This window comes from Corvus brachyrhynchos, unplaced genomic scaffold (assembly GCF_000691975.1).
Source record: "Corvus brachyrhynchos isolate BGI_N302 unplaced genomic scaffold, ASM69197v1 scaffold14, whole genome shotgun sequence".
Lineage (NCBI taxonomy): Eukaryota > Metazoa > Chordata > Aves > Passeriformes > Corvidae > Corvus > Corvus brachyrhynchos.
Window position 1 is genome coordinate 7,838,919 of NW_008239110.1, and position 15,611 is coordinate 7,854,529.

The 15,611-nt window shown below is 38.4% G+C and overlaps 1 protein-coding gene across 1 annotated transcript in view; it reads left to right on the plus strand.

Moving 5' to 3' along the window:
- The first annotated feature begins 67 nt into the window (after positions 1-67).
- Positions 68-15,611, plus strand: part of CDC40 (cell division cycle 40) — a 37,808-nt gene continuing 22,264 nt past the window's right edge. The window contains exons 1-3 of the mRNA XM_008637766.2: positions 68-502; positions 9,167-9,253; positions 10,530-10,659. Of these exons, the coding sequence (XP_008635988.1) occupies positions 308-502; positions 9,167-9,253; positions 10,530-10,659 (412 nt within the window). The 5' untranslated portion in view covers positions 68-307. The remainder of the gene's footprint in view (positions 503-9,166; positions 9,254-10,529; positions 10,660-15,611) is intronic.

Sequence of the window (15,611 nt, forward strand, 5' to 3'; positions counted from 1 at the left end):
TGGTCGCCGGCTGCGGGTGGGGGTGGGTAATTTCCAAGCACGGTGCCGCGTTGCATGCTGGAGCTTGTAGTCCTGCTATAGAGTCCTGAAAGGTTAAGCACCATCAACAGCCAAGGGGGATGATCCCCCCTCAAACGCCTTTATATCCAGTAACAGACCATAATTTATCCTTTAGAGTGCGTTTTCTCTTTTAACGAGCAACAATTTTAAGACACAGCCCTACGCCGCTCGTTCTGCGGGGGAAGGGACCACTCGAGCCCCGGCGGAGCTGCCAGGACCTGCCCGTCCCGTCATCCCTCGCGTCAAGATGTCGGCGGCGATCGCCGCGCTCGCCTCCTATGGCGGCTCCGACTCGGAGCCTGACTCGGAGCCCGAGACCGAGGGCGGCTCCCAGTGCTCCGCCGCAGTGCTCGCCAGCCGCGATGCCGTGCTGCACCTCCGGGCGCCACCCGCCGCGCCCCCGGCTCTGCCCGTCGATGCGGCCCCGGAAGTAGCCGTGAAGGTAGGCATCCCTCCAGGGCCCGGGCCGCCTGCCTGCCCCGCGTTATGTCCGCACCGCCGGCCTCGGCACAGTGCTGGGACAGCCCTGGAGCAGCCCCAGGCTGGGGAAGCGGGGCGGAAAGGGCGTGGTGGCAGCAGGACCACCTGCCCTACCTTGCCTTGGAGTGTAGGGGTCGGAGCTGTGGAGGGGGAGGGTGTGTGTTGGGGAGCTCCCGTGGATTCCAGCTGCGGGGGTTAAGTTTATTAAAGAGTGTTAGCTCTATCTTAGAGCGTGCCTTGATTGTAGTTCCTTAGATACTTGCTTGCTGTTCCCTGTGTAAAGTGTTTTCCTGTGTGGTTTTCCCGGGTGGTGGGGTAAAGTCGATACTTGACAGGGTGACTGAATCCTGTTCTTAAGGGCAGCTTGAAAACTGATTGGTGTTTCAATTTCCTTATTGCTTGGGGAACCTTTATTTTCCAACTTCATTATCACATTGGCTCGCTTTTGTGATACCAGAAAGGGAGGGGGGAGGGTGGTGGTTTAGCTTTGGGATTTTTTGTACAGGCAACAAATTTCTAATCGAAAGCAGGCATCTTGCTGTGATAACTGTCACTGTTACTGTCCTGCTGCCACTTGCTCAGAAAAGTTTCTTGCCTTGTGACCAAGACGTGGATGGACTCTTTCACTTTGTTGTCATTAGTTGATTCATATTCTATCACAATTTATCATATTTTTGTGTAGATGTTTTATGTAGTGACTGCATTTGTTTATCTCTTAGAGGCTTGGAAATCTGGCTTCTTCAGTTGCAGCAGCCAGCAGACTGTCTTATGCAGGTTTCAAAAGAAATGCTAATTAACTAATTAAATATAATATTTCCTGAGTGTTAATGATAAGTGACAAGTAGCATTGGATGTGCTTTCCACCAGTCTGAGGCCTGTAACAACAAGTTTTCCTTTGCCACACCAGCACAAAGGTTTATGTAGTTGCTTAGGGACTGACATCAGGGAGCTGATCTGAATTTTGAAAAAATAGAACTCTGGTGAAGTTATTTGTCCTTGGATCCATTCCTTGATCTGGTTTGCACAAATGCTGTGCTGGTGCAGATAAATCTTCAGTGCCAGTGCAGAAACAAGCGGCTGGAGAAAAGAGTTAGGTGTCAACAGCACGTTCAGTTCAAAGCTGTTTGCCGGGCTGTCCCCTGGGAGGGCTATCCACATCTAGGACTGCCTCTGCCTCAGACACGATGCTAACTAAGATGAAAAGAGTGTGAGGCTTCTCAGTATCAAGATGTTTGATTATAATGTTGTCTATAAATTTCACTTGAGAACACAGATGAGGTACATATAACTGAAAAGAGCAACAACTTCAAGCTGAGGCTTTCAGAACACAGCATACTGGAGCTTCTTTTAGCACCACAACCTACTCTGAGGAGCAACAGGTCATTTCTTTGTAGAGTTAGATCAGGCTTTCTTTTTGGACTTTTAGTGTTCGAGAAATAACTGCAGGTCTCATATGCTACATGTTCTCAACACCTTCCATGGCTAAAAATGGTAGTGTCCCACTGGTCAGCAGTGGAAGCTTGCCAGACACCCCTCAGGCATTTACCCTGATTCTTTAAAATTAGAAAGCCCTTACTGAACTAATGTAAAAGACATGGTGTTTTGAGTGTAAATCACAAGTCTTCTCTAAGTACAAGTCTGGAAAACAGGAAGCTGAGTAGTTAGGAAAGCAAAGTTACAGTTCATTAATATCACTTCACTTGTGCAAATGTTGTTTTGACATGAATAAGGATCAAGTACTCTTAAGTGCATAGATGTTTATTGTCCAAAGGACCAGGAATGGGTAGGAAAGGATGGTGGTTAGAAGGGTTGGTCATACAATAAATATAAATGACAGCTTGCATTTTTGGCAGTTGAGAATGCAAATCTGAAATGGTTGGTATTCTGCATTCTAACTGTTGTACCTGTTTCTGGTTCAGAATATTGGCCTGTTAACTGGCGTAGACCTTAGACTTATGTACACTTTAAAGAGTAATGGGTCCTCAATCTCTCTAATGCAGGCATCATTGTTAGCACATTCAGCTGACAGCATTTGGGCTACTGAAGTGTGCATATCAAATACAGCCCTAAGATGTTACTCCAATATGTATTTCATCTTTCTATAGAAATCTGCTGAGTCCTTTTTTCAAAGTACATCATAGTTATATAAAATCACATTTCTGTGAAAATAATTATTCTGAAATTGAAAGCTGTACTAATGGTTTGTAACCATTTTAAAAGTTTGAGGGGATGGCTTTTTTTAGACCCTCTTCTTACAGTCTGCTTGTTGAAATAGGCCTATTGCTGATCTTGAAGTTAAATTACTCATAATAGATAACAGCTATAATTATTGGTGACTCCAGTCCAGTAATACTTCTACTCTCATTCTAAATTGGAAAGCCCACTGGATGAAAGTTGCGTGTTTCTGTTACTGTTTTCAGCACCACTAAAATCGCCTGAGGGAAGACAACAGAGGATGAAAGTTAGTGCTTCTGGTCCCTCATGGAGAAAAGGATAGATTGTAACTGCAGGACATTCAGAGAGGGACAGCAGGGCTGAAGAAGGGTTCCCCTTCTGTATGAGGAAGTATTGAGAAGGCCAAAGGAGATGGCTGAGGTGCACAAAATCATTAAATGGCACAGAGAGGGAGTTAAGTGCTCTCTGTCTCTTCCAGTACAACAACTATAAGCTGTCTAGTAGGAGTTAGGTTCAAAGCAAATAAAAGGATGCAGCTCTTCATGCAAGGTGTAGTAGGGCTTATTGTCATGCCAAGAAATACTGCGTGTTGAAGAATTTTGCATTGTTACAAGGAGAATCGGGACAAGTACTTGGAAGAGATCCATTGAAGGATGAGGTGTCAAGAAATACACAGATTTTCTCAAGTCTCATCAAGACCTGAAAATTATTGGCTGTTGGGAGAGTGCAGAAGTATCATCAAATATGCTTGCCCTGCTCTTACTCTCTCCTAGGTGCCAAGTTTTCATAAGGCTGATGTTTTCTTTTGTAGGAACAGTGGATAGGTTAATCAAGATATTTTCTTTCTCCAAATACATCATCAAGTAGTAGGTAAGCATGACATTGTTGTAAATAGAGGCTGTTCAAGCAAGGGAAGGGAGCCCAGTTGCCCACAACCAGGTCATTGTCAAACCCAGTTATAGTTAATTTTCCTACAGTTTTTACTTCTTTGAAAATACCACCCTAACATTGCTGACAGAGTTTTACCTTCGCTTTTGAATTATAAATGTAGAAGGAAATTCAGGAAATTACACTTCCTGTGAAGAACTCACTCCACAGGAAGTGTTGCAGCTATAAGCTTTGCTTTTGAGAGAACATTTATTGTTTGATCTCTGTCCAGGGTAAGACTCAGATCAGAGCAGATTTTATGCTACTTCTCTATAGTGTGTCCTTCAGTGGTCTTGAAGAGAGGACATTTAACTGGGTTGAAATAACTACGCTCCAATACAGGAGCTGGAGGATCTGTGTTGCCTTTAATGTGAGAAGGGGTTGTATGTGTCAGTTCCTTTTGAATCTAGTTTACCTTTGGCACTATGCAGGTTTCCAGAAAAAGTTTTATGGAAGGGGAAGAAATAGACTTCAGTTGCACTTCTTAATGTTTTTTAAAACCTAATCCTGCCGGCTGTGGAGAGAAGATACAAGGTAGCATGTGACAATTCTGTAGCAGTGACTGAACATTAGTAGACTTGGAAGGTGTTACTTGTTAGGAATGTTTGTCTTCTTTGACGTGGTGGGTTTTCCAGCTTTCTTTGACACAAAATGTAGATGAGTAGATATTTAGAACTTGTCATCCTGCAAGATCCTGGGAATCTAGCCTAGTTCAACAAAACCATTTAGCATGTGCTTTTCTTGCTGGTTTATTTTTATTCTGTTGAAGTTAGTGAGGCGGTCACTTACTGTTAGGAGTGCCTGAATGGGTAGAAGGAATAGAAGCTGATAACAGCCATGTCTTAATGTTAGAGCTTCACTGAAAATGCTATTTATCTCTTGGTAATAGATTTGTAAATCTTTAGAATGAGATAATGTGCATTTGACAGCTCAAGTGGTTTAGGAAAGAATTGATAAGTGACAAACTGCTTAAGTCTCAGTGGCTCATGGGATGCAGTCTTAATTTACCACATTTTAATGTGATTGATAATTAAAACTAATTAAAAGTTAAGCAAAGCAGCCTGGTCTTTTTAGCTATTTGACTAACTGGTAATGAATTTACCTGGGGAAATGGAATGTTGTAGGTTTATTATCTGAAATGTCCAGGAAGAAAAAAGAAAAACACTCAGCATATAGACATCAAAACTCGCTGCCTGCATGAGATGAAGCTGGAAAACATAAGACAGATTATATTCTTTCTAAGGAATGGAATTGCCATCCAGTGTTGCAGTACATGCTGCACCTTGGTCTTTTTATTTAAGGCTTTGCTTTGTTGCCTGTTACAGGCATTTTGCCTCTGTTTAATTAAAGAAATGTTTTTGTCTTGCATGCACATAAAGAATCTTCTAGCAAGCTTTTTTAACATAATTTTTGTATTATTGAACTATTTTTTATTCTATAAATCAAGTAATGTTCATAGAAAGTAACACTATTGTTTTATGGCATATGGGTAGGAGTTTTTTTGAAGCAAAAGAGGACTGTGGCATGTTTAAGGAACCCGTTAAGGAGGAAAGTTAATCTGATTTACTGTATTTGTAGTCTAAAATCCCTTCTATTTCCTGTCCTCTTTCTTATGCTTTAAAGTGGCCAAACTTTATGGTAGGACTGAAGGAGCATGCCTTGGAAGGAACCCGATGTTCGTGGTCTCTGGAGAGTTATAATGAAGCGCCTCCTTGTCTACACTTAGCATCAAAAGCTTCTTTCTGTCTCAAGATAGATTCCTTAGGCAGTGCTAATACTCCAGAGGACAGCCCTGAGTGCCATTCCCCTATAATAGTGTGATCATGTTTTGTTAAACAAAAGGTGCAAAAGGACAGCATTTAACTATCAAAAGAATTTTTTTACCTCAGCAAATAATCTCTGAACTGTAAAGCAACCTGATATTGCAAGTAAGTAGACATCACATCTATTAAAAAAAAACCAAAGCAACACAACCAACACAGTAAGTAGTTTGGTGAAAAATTACATCATCTGCCTCTTTTTGCCTTGTATCAGCAGTGATTCTTGCATCTCTCTGGACAGACACTCATTTAACCTATCAAACTTCAGTGGATCTATGGAGTGAGCATTTTCAGTTTTTGGTTGTCCTTATTTCTGTGAAGTTGTATAATCTGAATCTCTTCCTATGCTGAATTAGGTTGCTCAATTTTTCTATACAGGTCATATTTTCTTAGGCCTTTGATCATTATTGTTTTTCTTTTGGACCCTTTTCAGTAGCATGTGTCTTACCTGATGTGTGGTGCCCAGTGTGGCCACTGTATTTCAGTTGGGTGCTTGTTACTGGTGCTGAGAAAAGCAGAGAGGTGACACAGAGCTAAGTTTGCAGCTTCTTTCTATTATGTTTTTCAAGATAGATGTATTCAGTAAAACATAACTTCCTAAAATCTTAATTCTTCGGTTCAGGTTGTATGGGTGTACAGCCTTTGATGGTATTACAGCATGCCATAAAGCCCATATTAATACAATTTCTGAGTTGCAGCAAACACCAGCTGCTTCTCTGCCAGTCATACATCTGAACTTTTCTCTTTCTCTGGAGGAACACTGTATCTGTTTGAGAGCTTTTTGACCCCTCTTTTTATGATTCCTGTGCCTTTGAGAGTAGAAGTAATTTAGGGTAATACTTAGACCTTCACTGAAATTGCAGATGCCCTCATCTTTCAGCTTAACTACTGATCATATCCCATCCCACAGAGCCACTTGTGTCACACTTGGCACATAAGCTACATGATGAATTGCTCACCTTAGGCTTTTAGATAAATCAAGACATTCCTGTGACCAAAGGAAAAGCTACAGCACAGCAGAGAGGAGATCTCTTAGATTACCTTATCTCAGTCACAGCTCTGCCAGACAGCTGCTCCTATGATCCCTTCCCTGCTAGCTGGAGCTATGGCTAATGCATCTAGAATGCATGCAGTTACGGCTGTTGCCAGCATAAAGGGACAGTTGTGAGACCTGTATTAACTTTCCTTGCTTTCTGGGTCCTAAAAAGATGAGCTCTGCTGAAATGGTCTTCAATGCATGGAGTTCTACCCAGAGATTTTCACCTTGTGCAGAGGTTGCTGATGAGTTCTTTCCTCTCATCCAGAAAAAAAAAAAGAAAAGAAAAACCACAACCAAAGCACCCCAATGCAGATAGCTTGGAAGTTGGTGAATGAATGATGGGCTAAGTTAATATTTTTAATGTTTCTGCTACCTACTAGAGTCTCATAACGCTGTACAAAATGGCACTTACCAGATGTTGACCAAAGGATAATTTGTCTCTTGCAATTTCAACTCTTGCTGTAGACTAACATTCGGCAATATGTTGTGTCAGTACTTTATATTCCTATCAAGATTTCATCTTTTAAAAATACTGATAAAGTAAAGTGGGTAGTTGGACCATGTTCAAATTATTATATAGTTTAAAGCAAAGCGACGTAATGAAAAGATAACCATTATGTGCTTCAGCAGCATGAGATTGTTATTTGATACCCTAATATATGAAAACGTGAATAAGACTGGTTCTGAGTGAATACGCAGGTCCTGAGGAGCGTAGCTCTGTTAAATATAACATGTGCTTCAATTTCAAGGCTCGGTGGTTTTCACACAGAAAGAATGTGCCTGTGGTGGTCTAGGAGTGAACATACTGTGTGGCTTTCAAGTGACTCAGCACTGTTCCACCAGCAGCGAAGTAGAACCAGAATTGCTATAATCCTCCAGCAGAGGATCGGCTTTCATGGCACAATCTGTTTCTTTTCTCAATTACCAAGCAGCATATAATAGAACTTAACAGGAAGAAAAGAGGAGGAAAAATAGCAGAAGTGAAAAATTCTTGGCATTTTTGCAAAAGTGGATTTTTTTGCTTTTTCAGATTAAGGAGCAAGAAAAATGTCTTAATCTCAAGTAAACTGGTCACTGTTTAAATGTCACTAACCATTGATGAGATAAATTTTGCCTTATCAATAACATTAGTTGTTATTTTCTCAAATTTTGAGTTTTGTGGATGAGATGTGTGGTGTAACTGGAAGAGTAAGCTGTATGATGTGACTTGAAAAAGTTGTCTGTGGAAAATGTCCTCACATCATGGAGCTGTGAAAGGAAGTGTAAGTTTGCAGGTAGCACAGGTTAGGAAGTGGTTTTGATATGCTCCTCTTCTAACTGGGGATGTGTGGGTTTTTTGCTGAATGACTGGATTAGGCCTGCTGGGCTGTTTCCAGACAAGTTCATGGTGTGTGAAAGTCAGGGCTGTGAACGTACGGATGGCTGTTGTCATCCAAGCCCAGTGAATTGGAAAGGTCGTGTGATAAGCAAAATGAGGTCAGGCCAAGAACTAGCTAACATATTAAACAAGTTGAGTGTGCCATTTTGCTTTCAAGATACTGTAATACAAAGCAAGATTGAGTTTGTTTGAGGTAATTTTCTATTAATAAAGCAACTGCTAAAGTTTGATTCTCTATTGTGCCGCTTTCTGTGAGTCGCAAATGCTTTTGGATCCTGTTGTAGGTAAGCACTGACTAAGCAATGATGCTAAGATAGCTTTTTCAGTATGATTATTAGGGGTTTTGTCAATATACTAGCACATTGTGTGTCCTCTTCAATTGCTGTTTTTCTAGAATAAGATACAGGAAGCAATGACAGTAATAATTCTTCAAAGTAACGTTCTCCTTCATTAACTGAGGTCTTGATGAGGGGAGAGGTTCTGTTGATGTGGAAGAGCCTTCATAAAGCTCTGAAGCCAGGTCTTTTTGGGCACTGCTACCTTACCAGCTGTTTTCTTTCTTCTCTGTCTTCTGTTTCATCTGCATGTACCCTTCTGAATTTTTCCCTCTGAGTTCCTTGAAGTTATTATTTTGGTTAATCCCTCTTTCTTGTCCCTTCATCTATCAAGTTAAATTTTTGTCACAGCAGGCTTGCAAATGTGTTTAAGTACTAAAGCTGAATTATATTTATACCTTTCAGTATAAAAATGTACCTTTTGGAAATAAGGGTTTGTTGGATTCTGTGAAAAACGTTGTTGTACTTAATGTTTGTGCTGATAGGTAATTTTTTTTTTTTCTGCAACTGACTTTCAGAGCAGTTACTTGTGATTTCTGCCTTCTGCCTTTTGTAGAGTTCTGGCTTTCATACCTTTATATTAAATTCCTGACCATTTTAATCAGTTTGTCTTTACAAGTCTGGTTTTCAAACATTCTAAAAAAGCTTTCCTTCAATCTTGCTGCTGTTTTTAAAATGTGTGCATGAAATCTTTAAGAAAAAAAAAGAAATAATTATTCATGTGCAAAAATCTGCACGTGTCTTAGATGAGTTTCTCGGTGACTGCCTGGCATTGGTTTTGCAATCAATATTTTTTAAAAATAGAAACTTTGGCCGAGGTCCTCTTCTCTTTCATAATGCTGAAAGTGTCAACTTGAACTACAGCCCTGATTTGGACTGAAAGAAGGTTATGTCATATATTTAAATATCTGTGTGTGAAAAATGGGTTATTAAAATGCCTGTTTTATTTCAGGAAGATGTGGAAACAGGAGTCCACCTTGATCCTGCTATCAAGGAAGTTCAGTACAATCCCACTTATGAAACTATGTTTGCACCTGAGGTAAGAAACAATGTTGGTTTTTAGAGCAGAAATGCCTTTGGCTTAAAGGGCAGAGGTTCTATAAATTTTCTGTGCATTTCCTGTAAGACAACTTCTTTGGATGCTTGCTGCATTTTGGAATATAGTTTGGGCAAACTAAAAAATAGATTCTACACAAGTGGGTTGGTATTTTTAGTGCCTGAATTTCCATATTCTGCATAAAGCTCTTCTAAGAAGAGTCTTAAAGTGTTTATCAGAATTATAGCTACGAAATTAAAAACTAAGCTGGGAAAATAGCATTATAAAGATGTTGAGTTAAACATGAACTGCATTGAAGTGGTCCTTTACTATTTTCACATTTTTGCTATTTACTCATTGTGCTCATTAAAGCAGAATTAACATTTGTAAGACTTGCAGATACAAGACTTTTAAGAGGAGGATTTAACATTAAAATCAAAGTACTTTCAGTTTAATTATTCACATCAGTATTAAGAATTTTAGTAACTTGAGCTATGCTAAACTTGTGTAGTGAAAAACCATTTAAGAGTGAACTTAGACTGCCTAGTGCCATGTGAACCATTTTTCATTTTATTATAACTACAGGCTATCTGAAGATAAAAATAGCTGTTCAAACATTTAACTTTTTTCTGTATTTAACTTCTTTATACAGTTTGGCTTCTGTTCAACCAGGGGTTAGCATTCTAGGTAGACAAATAGTGCATCAATCTCAAATTTCTACATTAGTTATGCTTTATATTTAGAAAACCTTTTGAGGAGCCACATAAATTGGTCTTTTCATAGTGAGCTTGCACTTTGTGACGTATCAAAGCCATGACGTGTGCAAGCAAAAGTACTGATTTAAACTTACTCCAGTGCTGCTGTGTGTAAATGTTTTAGTTAGGGAAACGAAAATGTTTTAGTAATGTGGGACAGCCTTGGGTTTTGTCTTCTGAATGCTTGTACTGGTCACATACTGAATGACAGCATGTGTTGGTTCTGCCAAGTATCAACAAGTCAAGTAGTCAATATCAATCTGAGCTCTGTGCCAGTAATAAAGACTAGAAAGTTCAATCCTGAAATCAACTGTTCAGAACAACTGTGTGTTTACTGTGTAAAATAACAGATTAAGAAGCTTATTCAGTAGTCACAAAGAAATTTGAAGTTGAAGTGATTTTGTATTACCATTTTTGAAAGACTGGTCTCTTTTTTCTGTGGATTTTTTTTTCTGAAAAAGTAAATACACAAAAATAACAAATTACTAATTCTGCTACACCTTGTTTTAACATTTTTGATGAAGTTTGGACCAGAAAACCCATTTAGGACTCAACAAATGGCTGCACCTAGAAACATGCTTTCTGGATATGCAGAACCAGCTCACATCAATGATTTCATGTTTGAGCAACAAAGAAGAACATTTGCAACCTATGGTAAGTCCTTAACAGTGGAATTCACCTCCATCTTTATTACACCCAGGCTGGACAAATTATGTTGGTCTTCATAGAACAATTAATAGGACTGTAACTTCTAGAAATTGCTTTTTTTCAGAATTAATAAAATGGGAAAAGGCTTTTGAATGAGAATCCATATTAATAGAGTTCATAGTATTTGTTTGGGAAAATTCATTTTGTAATTCCCTTTTGAACTGTAATCTAGTGTATGATCTACTAGCAAGCCACTCTTAATTAGTTGCATCAAGTGTAGAAAACACAAATCAAGATTTCGCACTTTTCACATGACTAACTGTAGATCTGTTATGCAAACAGATTCTTTCATGTGATTCTGGCTCTCTCAAAACCCAAAGGAAGCCTTACTGAGTTGTCAGGTTCTTCCGTGGCTGCCTCTTGATACAAACTGAATGAACCAGATTCGCAGACAATGGGAATACATCACTAAAATAGTCTCGGCAAAGACAGAGCCAAAGAACTCTGTGTTAGTGGTCAGTGTAGTAACTGCTTTCTTATCTTGAATAACATTTTTCCCTTGTAAATAGTGGCGTTTGAAAAATAAAACATTTGAGTCTTGGGGAAGCTTGAAGTTCAAACAGACTTTTTATGAATTGTAAGAAAAATGGTTTTTTTTTTTAGATAGGAAAAATATGGAAAGACTATGGATTCTAAACATTCTTTTGGACAGTTTTGAAAGAACAGAGCTGCCATGGGTTTACATATAACAGTGGCTATTTTTTTCTTCTGTGTTTCATTGTAAGCTTTCATTTATGTTTTAAGTTTGATTGCAAGTGCTTGTTCAGATGAAGTATCCTTTATATACTTGAAATTCAGTTTATTAGGCAAGATCTGATACTTCCTGTGTTAACTTAAAATGTCACAATACTCAACTTTTTGCACAACAGATTTGCATCTTTCTTTATTCATGTTTACATTCAAAATACTACTTCTCGCAAACTGTTTTGCCTCAAAAATCACTTTCCTGAACAAGTATCCATAATTTCATTAGGGCTTTATGCATGCCTGAATTCACTTACTGCATTCTGTGATGCATGAGATTGGGACTTTATTGCTAACATTTGTGGTAGCTAGGTATTACAGTGGAAAAAAAATGCCTAATCAGAGATTATCACATACTCAATTTTTCTTTGTATTTGAGTTTTATTAGAAGCTTTCTTGTAAATGTTAAAAATTGAAATATAATAATGACAGTTTTTCTCTTACATAGTTTTAGCTATTAGGTACTTTTCACTGAGTTGTTAGGATGTGGAATATAAGCAAAATGACAATATTAAGAAATGGGTATCTAGTTTCATAGTATAATTTTAACTTACTTTACTGTAATTTTGATATTAGAATTTGACAGACAATGCAAATAGGAGCCTCTCTTCAAGATCTGAATAGACAGATTAGATTTTGTTCTGTGAAAATAAATGTAACCTTTTGTGGGTTGGGCATTTTTTTGTGTGTAAACATTACATACACATTTTTGTGTGTGTAAAACAGATACTGGGAAAGTGTCTGTAGGCATATAGTGTTTGGTTTGGGGTTTCTTATTTGAAAAGTTTAGTTTGGAGAAAGATAAAGCTAGTAAGTCTACTCAAAACTACTTCTGTTGGTTATGTCATCACTGTATAGCAACTGCCTTGAAAGCTGTATTACAAACGAGTATAAAAATGTATTTTTAAGCCATGTAACATTGGCAACTGTGCAGCTATCATTCAGCTTTCTAGAAATGTTCAGTAGATAATGATCTGGATACAGTGACAATGGAACTATGAAACGGCTGAGATATAGGCAATTTAAACAGCAAGAACCAGCATTGAGAAGCTGAAGTTCAAGCTAGAAGATGCAGTAAGTGAGCATGATACTCTGGCTCAGTAGAAGATCTGTTAAAAACAGCACTCCTTTAAGTTGTCAGAAAGTTATCTTTTTAATACATAACTTATTAGTAGATAATTTCAATATGCTCTTTTTCCATTTGGAAGGATGTAATAAATATCTTCTCAGAAAACCCCAAGTGTAAAAATGCAAGTAAAATTGATAGGCATAAATCCAAGCCATATATCTTTTTCAAGACTGAGTCATAGCATATTAGAAGAACAGGAGTAAACCTCTCTTTTAAAAGCTGTAGATCTTGAGACTTCTGGTCTCTGTTACTGTTTAGCACCATTGCACTAAGACAGGAGGTCTTGAACAAATCTGCAATAGCTGGCAAGTAGATAAGCAGTGACTGTAAATGAAGGACGAGGGTAGTAAATGAGATCATGTATCCAAAACAGCTCAACTGTCTCATTGTCTTTCACCAAAAAAAGACACCTTTATATTATATATAATCCTGAAAGTTAATACATATTCATTGAGAAACCTATATATTAATCACAAACAAAACCCAAGTATTTTTTGGCAACTAGTCTTTCTTACCTACTTCTTGTTCAGTAAATATTTACCCTTAAAAGTACATTTTCCTTGTGATGCTTGGATAGCGGAGTACATCCATGCTGTCATTGACAGAGGGTCCTTCTAGCCCTTTATTCAATTAGAGAAGTGGGCAGCAATGGGTACCTAGTGAGGAGTAGAAGGAGGAAGCAAAGTAGTGATACATCTGAATACTTCTTTTCAATACTCAGTCTGTCAACCAAGGGCAATGCTTAAATGTTTATTAATTTTCAGTCAGTTTGTTGGGGGTTTTCTGTTTTTTCTTTTTGACAAACTTGTCCAGCTGCTTCTTGAACCCATATAATTTTTCTTTGTACACAGTAACCTCTTTCAGGCAGCTCTGCAGCTTAGCAGCTCCTTATGTGAGGAAGTATCTCTGTTTCAAACTTGTGGAACTTAACAGCTTTCTGGTTTGACTTCATATCCCCTAGTTTCTTACGCTGGAAAACAAAATGAGCAATCATTTCTTATTCACCATATGTGTCATTCCTTATTTTATAGATCTTGGCCATAGCTTCCTCTCAGTCTGTTTTTTTTTTTTTTTCCACCTGAATAGATCTGATCAATCTTGTTCCTCAGTTTTGCAGCCTTTTCGTGCCTATGGCTGTCCTTGTCTCTCTTCTGTATCTCTTCTAGTTCCACTGTATTGCTCCTAAGATGGAGAGCAAAGCTGTGCACAGTGGTTACATGTTAATCGCACTGTGAATTTGTTCTGTGAGTAACTGGCTCAAAGCTACTTGCTGCATTTTTCCAGATCATTTATCAGTATGTTGAACATCATAGGCCTGAGCATGAATCCACCAGCAACTTTCCTGTGCTGTGCAAACTAACCATTTATTCTTGACAGTGTTTTAATAATTTTTCATCAACTGACCATGTAAGGACCTGTGGATTTTTTAAAGTGTCTTTAAGGCACTCTGTAATCAGTCTAACTTGGTTTTGTAAAGGTATCCAAGATGAACTAAGCTTTATTCATTTGCAGGATTGTCACCTCAGAAGTATTCTGGAGGTTTTGTCGTTGTAATTTACCTGTAGAGAAAACTGTGGTGTCTGCTCTCCGGCAATATATAATGCTCATCCAAGTGCATACTCATTTTCTTTATTGTAGTTTCTACTCCTTGAATCTTCTAACCATACAAATGTCTGGCAGGTTGATCTGTAATTCTTCATATCTCCTTTGAAACGTCTTTTGAAAGATGGCATTGTATTTGATACCTTCCTTTTCTGTCATATTGAGGTGATATTAGGTGAGAGTTTCTGCACTGTGGTTTGACTTTAGATCTCTTGGGTGACTGCCTCTGGTTCTGGTGTTTTGTTACCACTTACTTGACTCTTTAATCTCCGGACATTTCACTTTGAGGTAGATACAGTGTCATGTTACCCATAAAGAAAGGTTCTGGCACAAGAGTCTACCCAAGCTCCACCATAATCAGCATGTGTTTAATACAACCCTCACAGATGCTCTTTTCAGTCCTTCATCATCTGTTGGCCTACACATTGTCAGGTACACTTTCTGTCCCTGGCAGTTTTGACAAAGGACAAGTGTTAGTTTTTATATCTTATAAGATTCCCCTTGCTTTTGGGGGTGGGCTGCCTTAGTGTAATGTTTACTTTGTCTGCTGAAGTTTGGTCTTTTTATTTTCCACATCTGGATGCAACTTCAACTCTTTGAAGAATAGTTTCTTATTTCTATTAGTTTCTCTACTTACTATTCAGCTGTGCTCACTTCCTTCTGGTTGCTTTAAAGTCGTCTTTTATTAGCTGGAAGGCATTAGTTTTTTTTTCTCCTACATGGTATCTTTGAAGTGCCCCTGCAGTTGAAAGAGGCTTTACCCTTTGGTGCTTGCTTTCTGTTCCCTTTAAAAGTATTTTCTTAATATAGCCCTTCTGTTTTGAGATTGTAATCATTGTCGTAAATGTTTTTATATCTTCCTTTGCTTTGTCAACAATGTTAGTTTTGTACCCCATTATGGTCATTGTTAAAAGGTGTATCCTTGGAAAGAATATGTTAAAATTAAGTTTCCTGCACTGCTAAACTGGCTTTTTTTCATGTGAATCTCTGGCACGACTGCTTCATGGCACAAGTACATTGTGTAAAAATCATCACATCTTGGTGTGAGACTTGCACAGTCTACTACAAGGAGATGACTAAAATATGTCATTATTTCTTTGCTTCTTTCCCTGGAGTTCTGGCAACTGTACTCACCACTACTCAGACCTGGAATTTCAGTCCACAGGATCATGTAATGCTCATTAACACTATTAACTTGTTAATCTGATTTGTCTTTAAGCTTTCTATGGCATAGAGCATGTTTTTCCTCACTAGTGTGACCATCTTATTTCTGTATTCTTTCTACCTGGTAAAGCATGCATTCAATCTAATTATGTCAGTACTGTCCTACCAATTGTTAGTTTATTATTTTAAAACAAGATATTTCAATGTTACTGTGTACTATGTTTAGCCTTTGTCATTTTGCATGTGTGCTTGGGTTTTC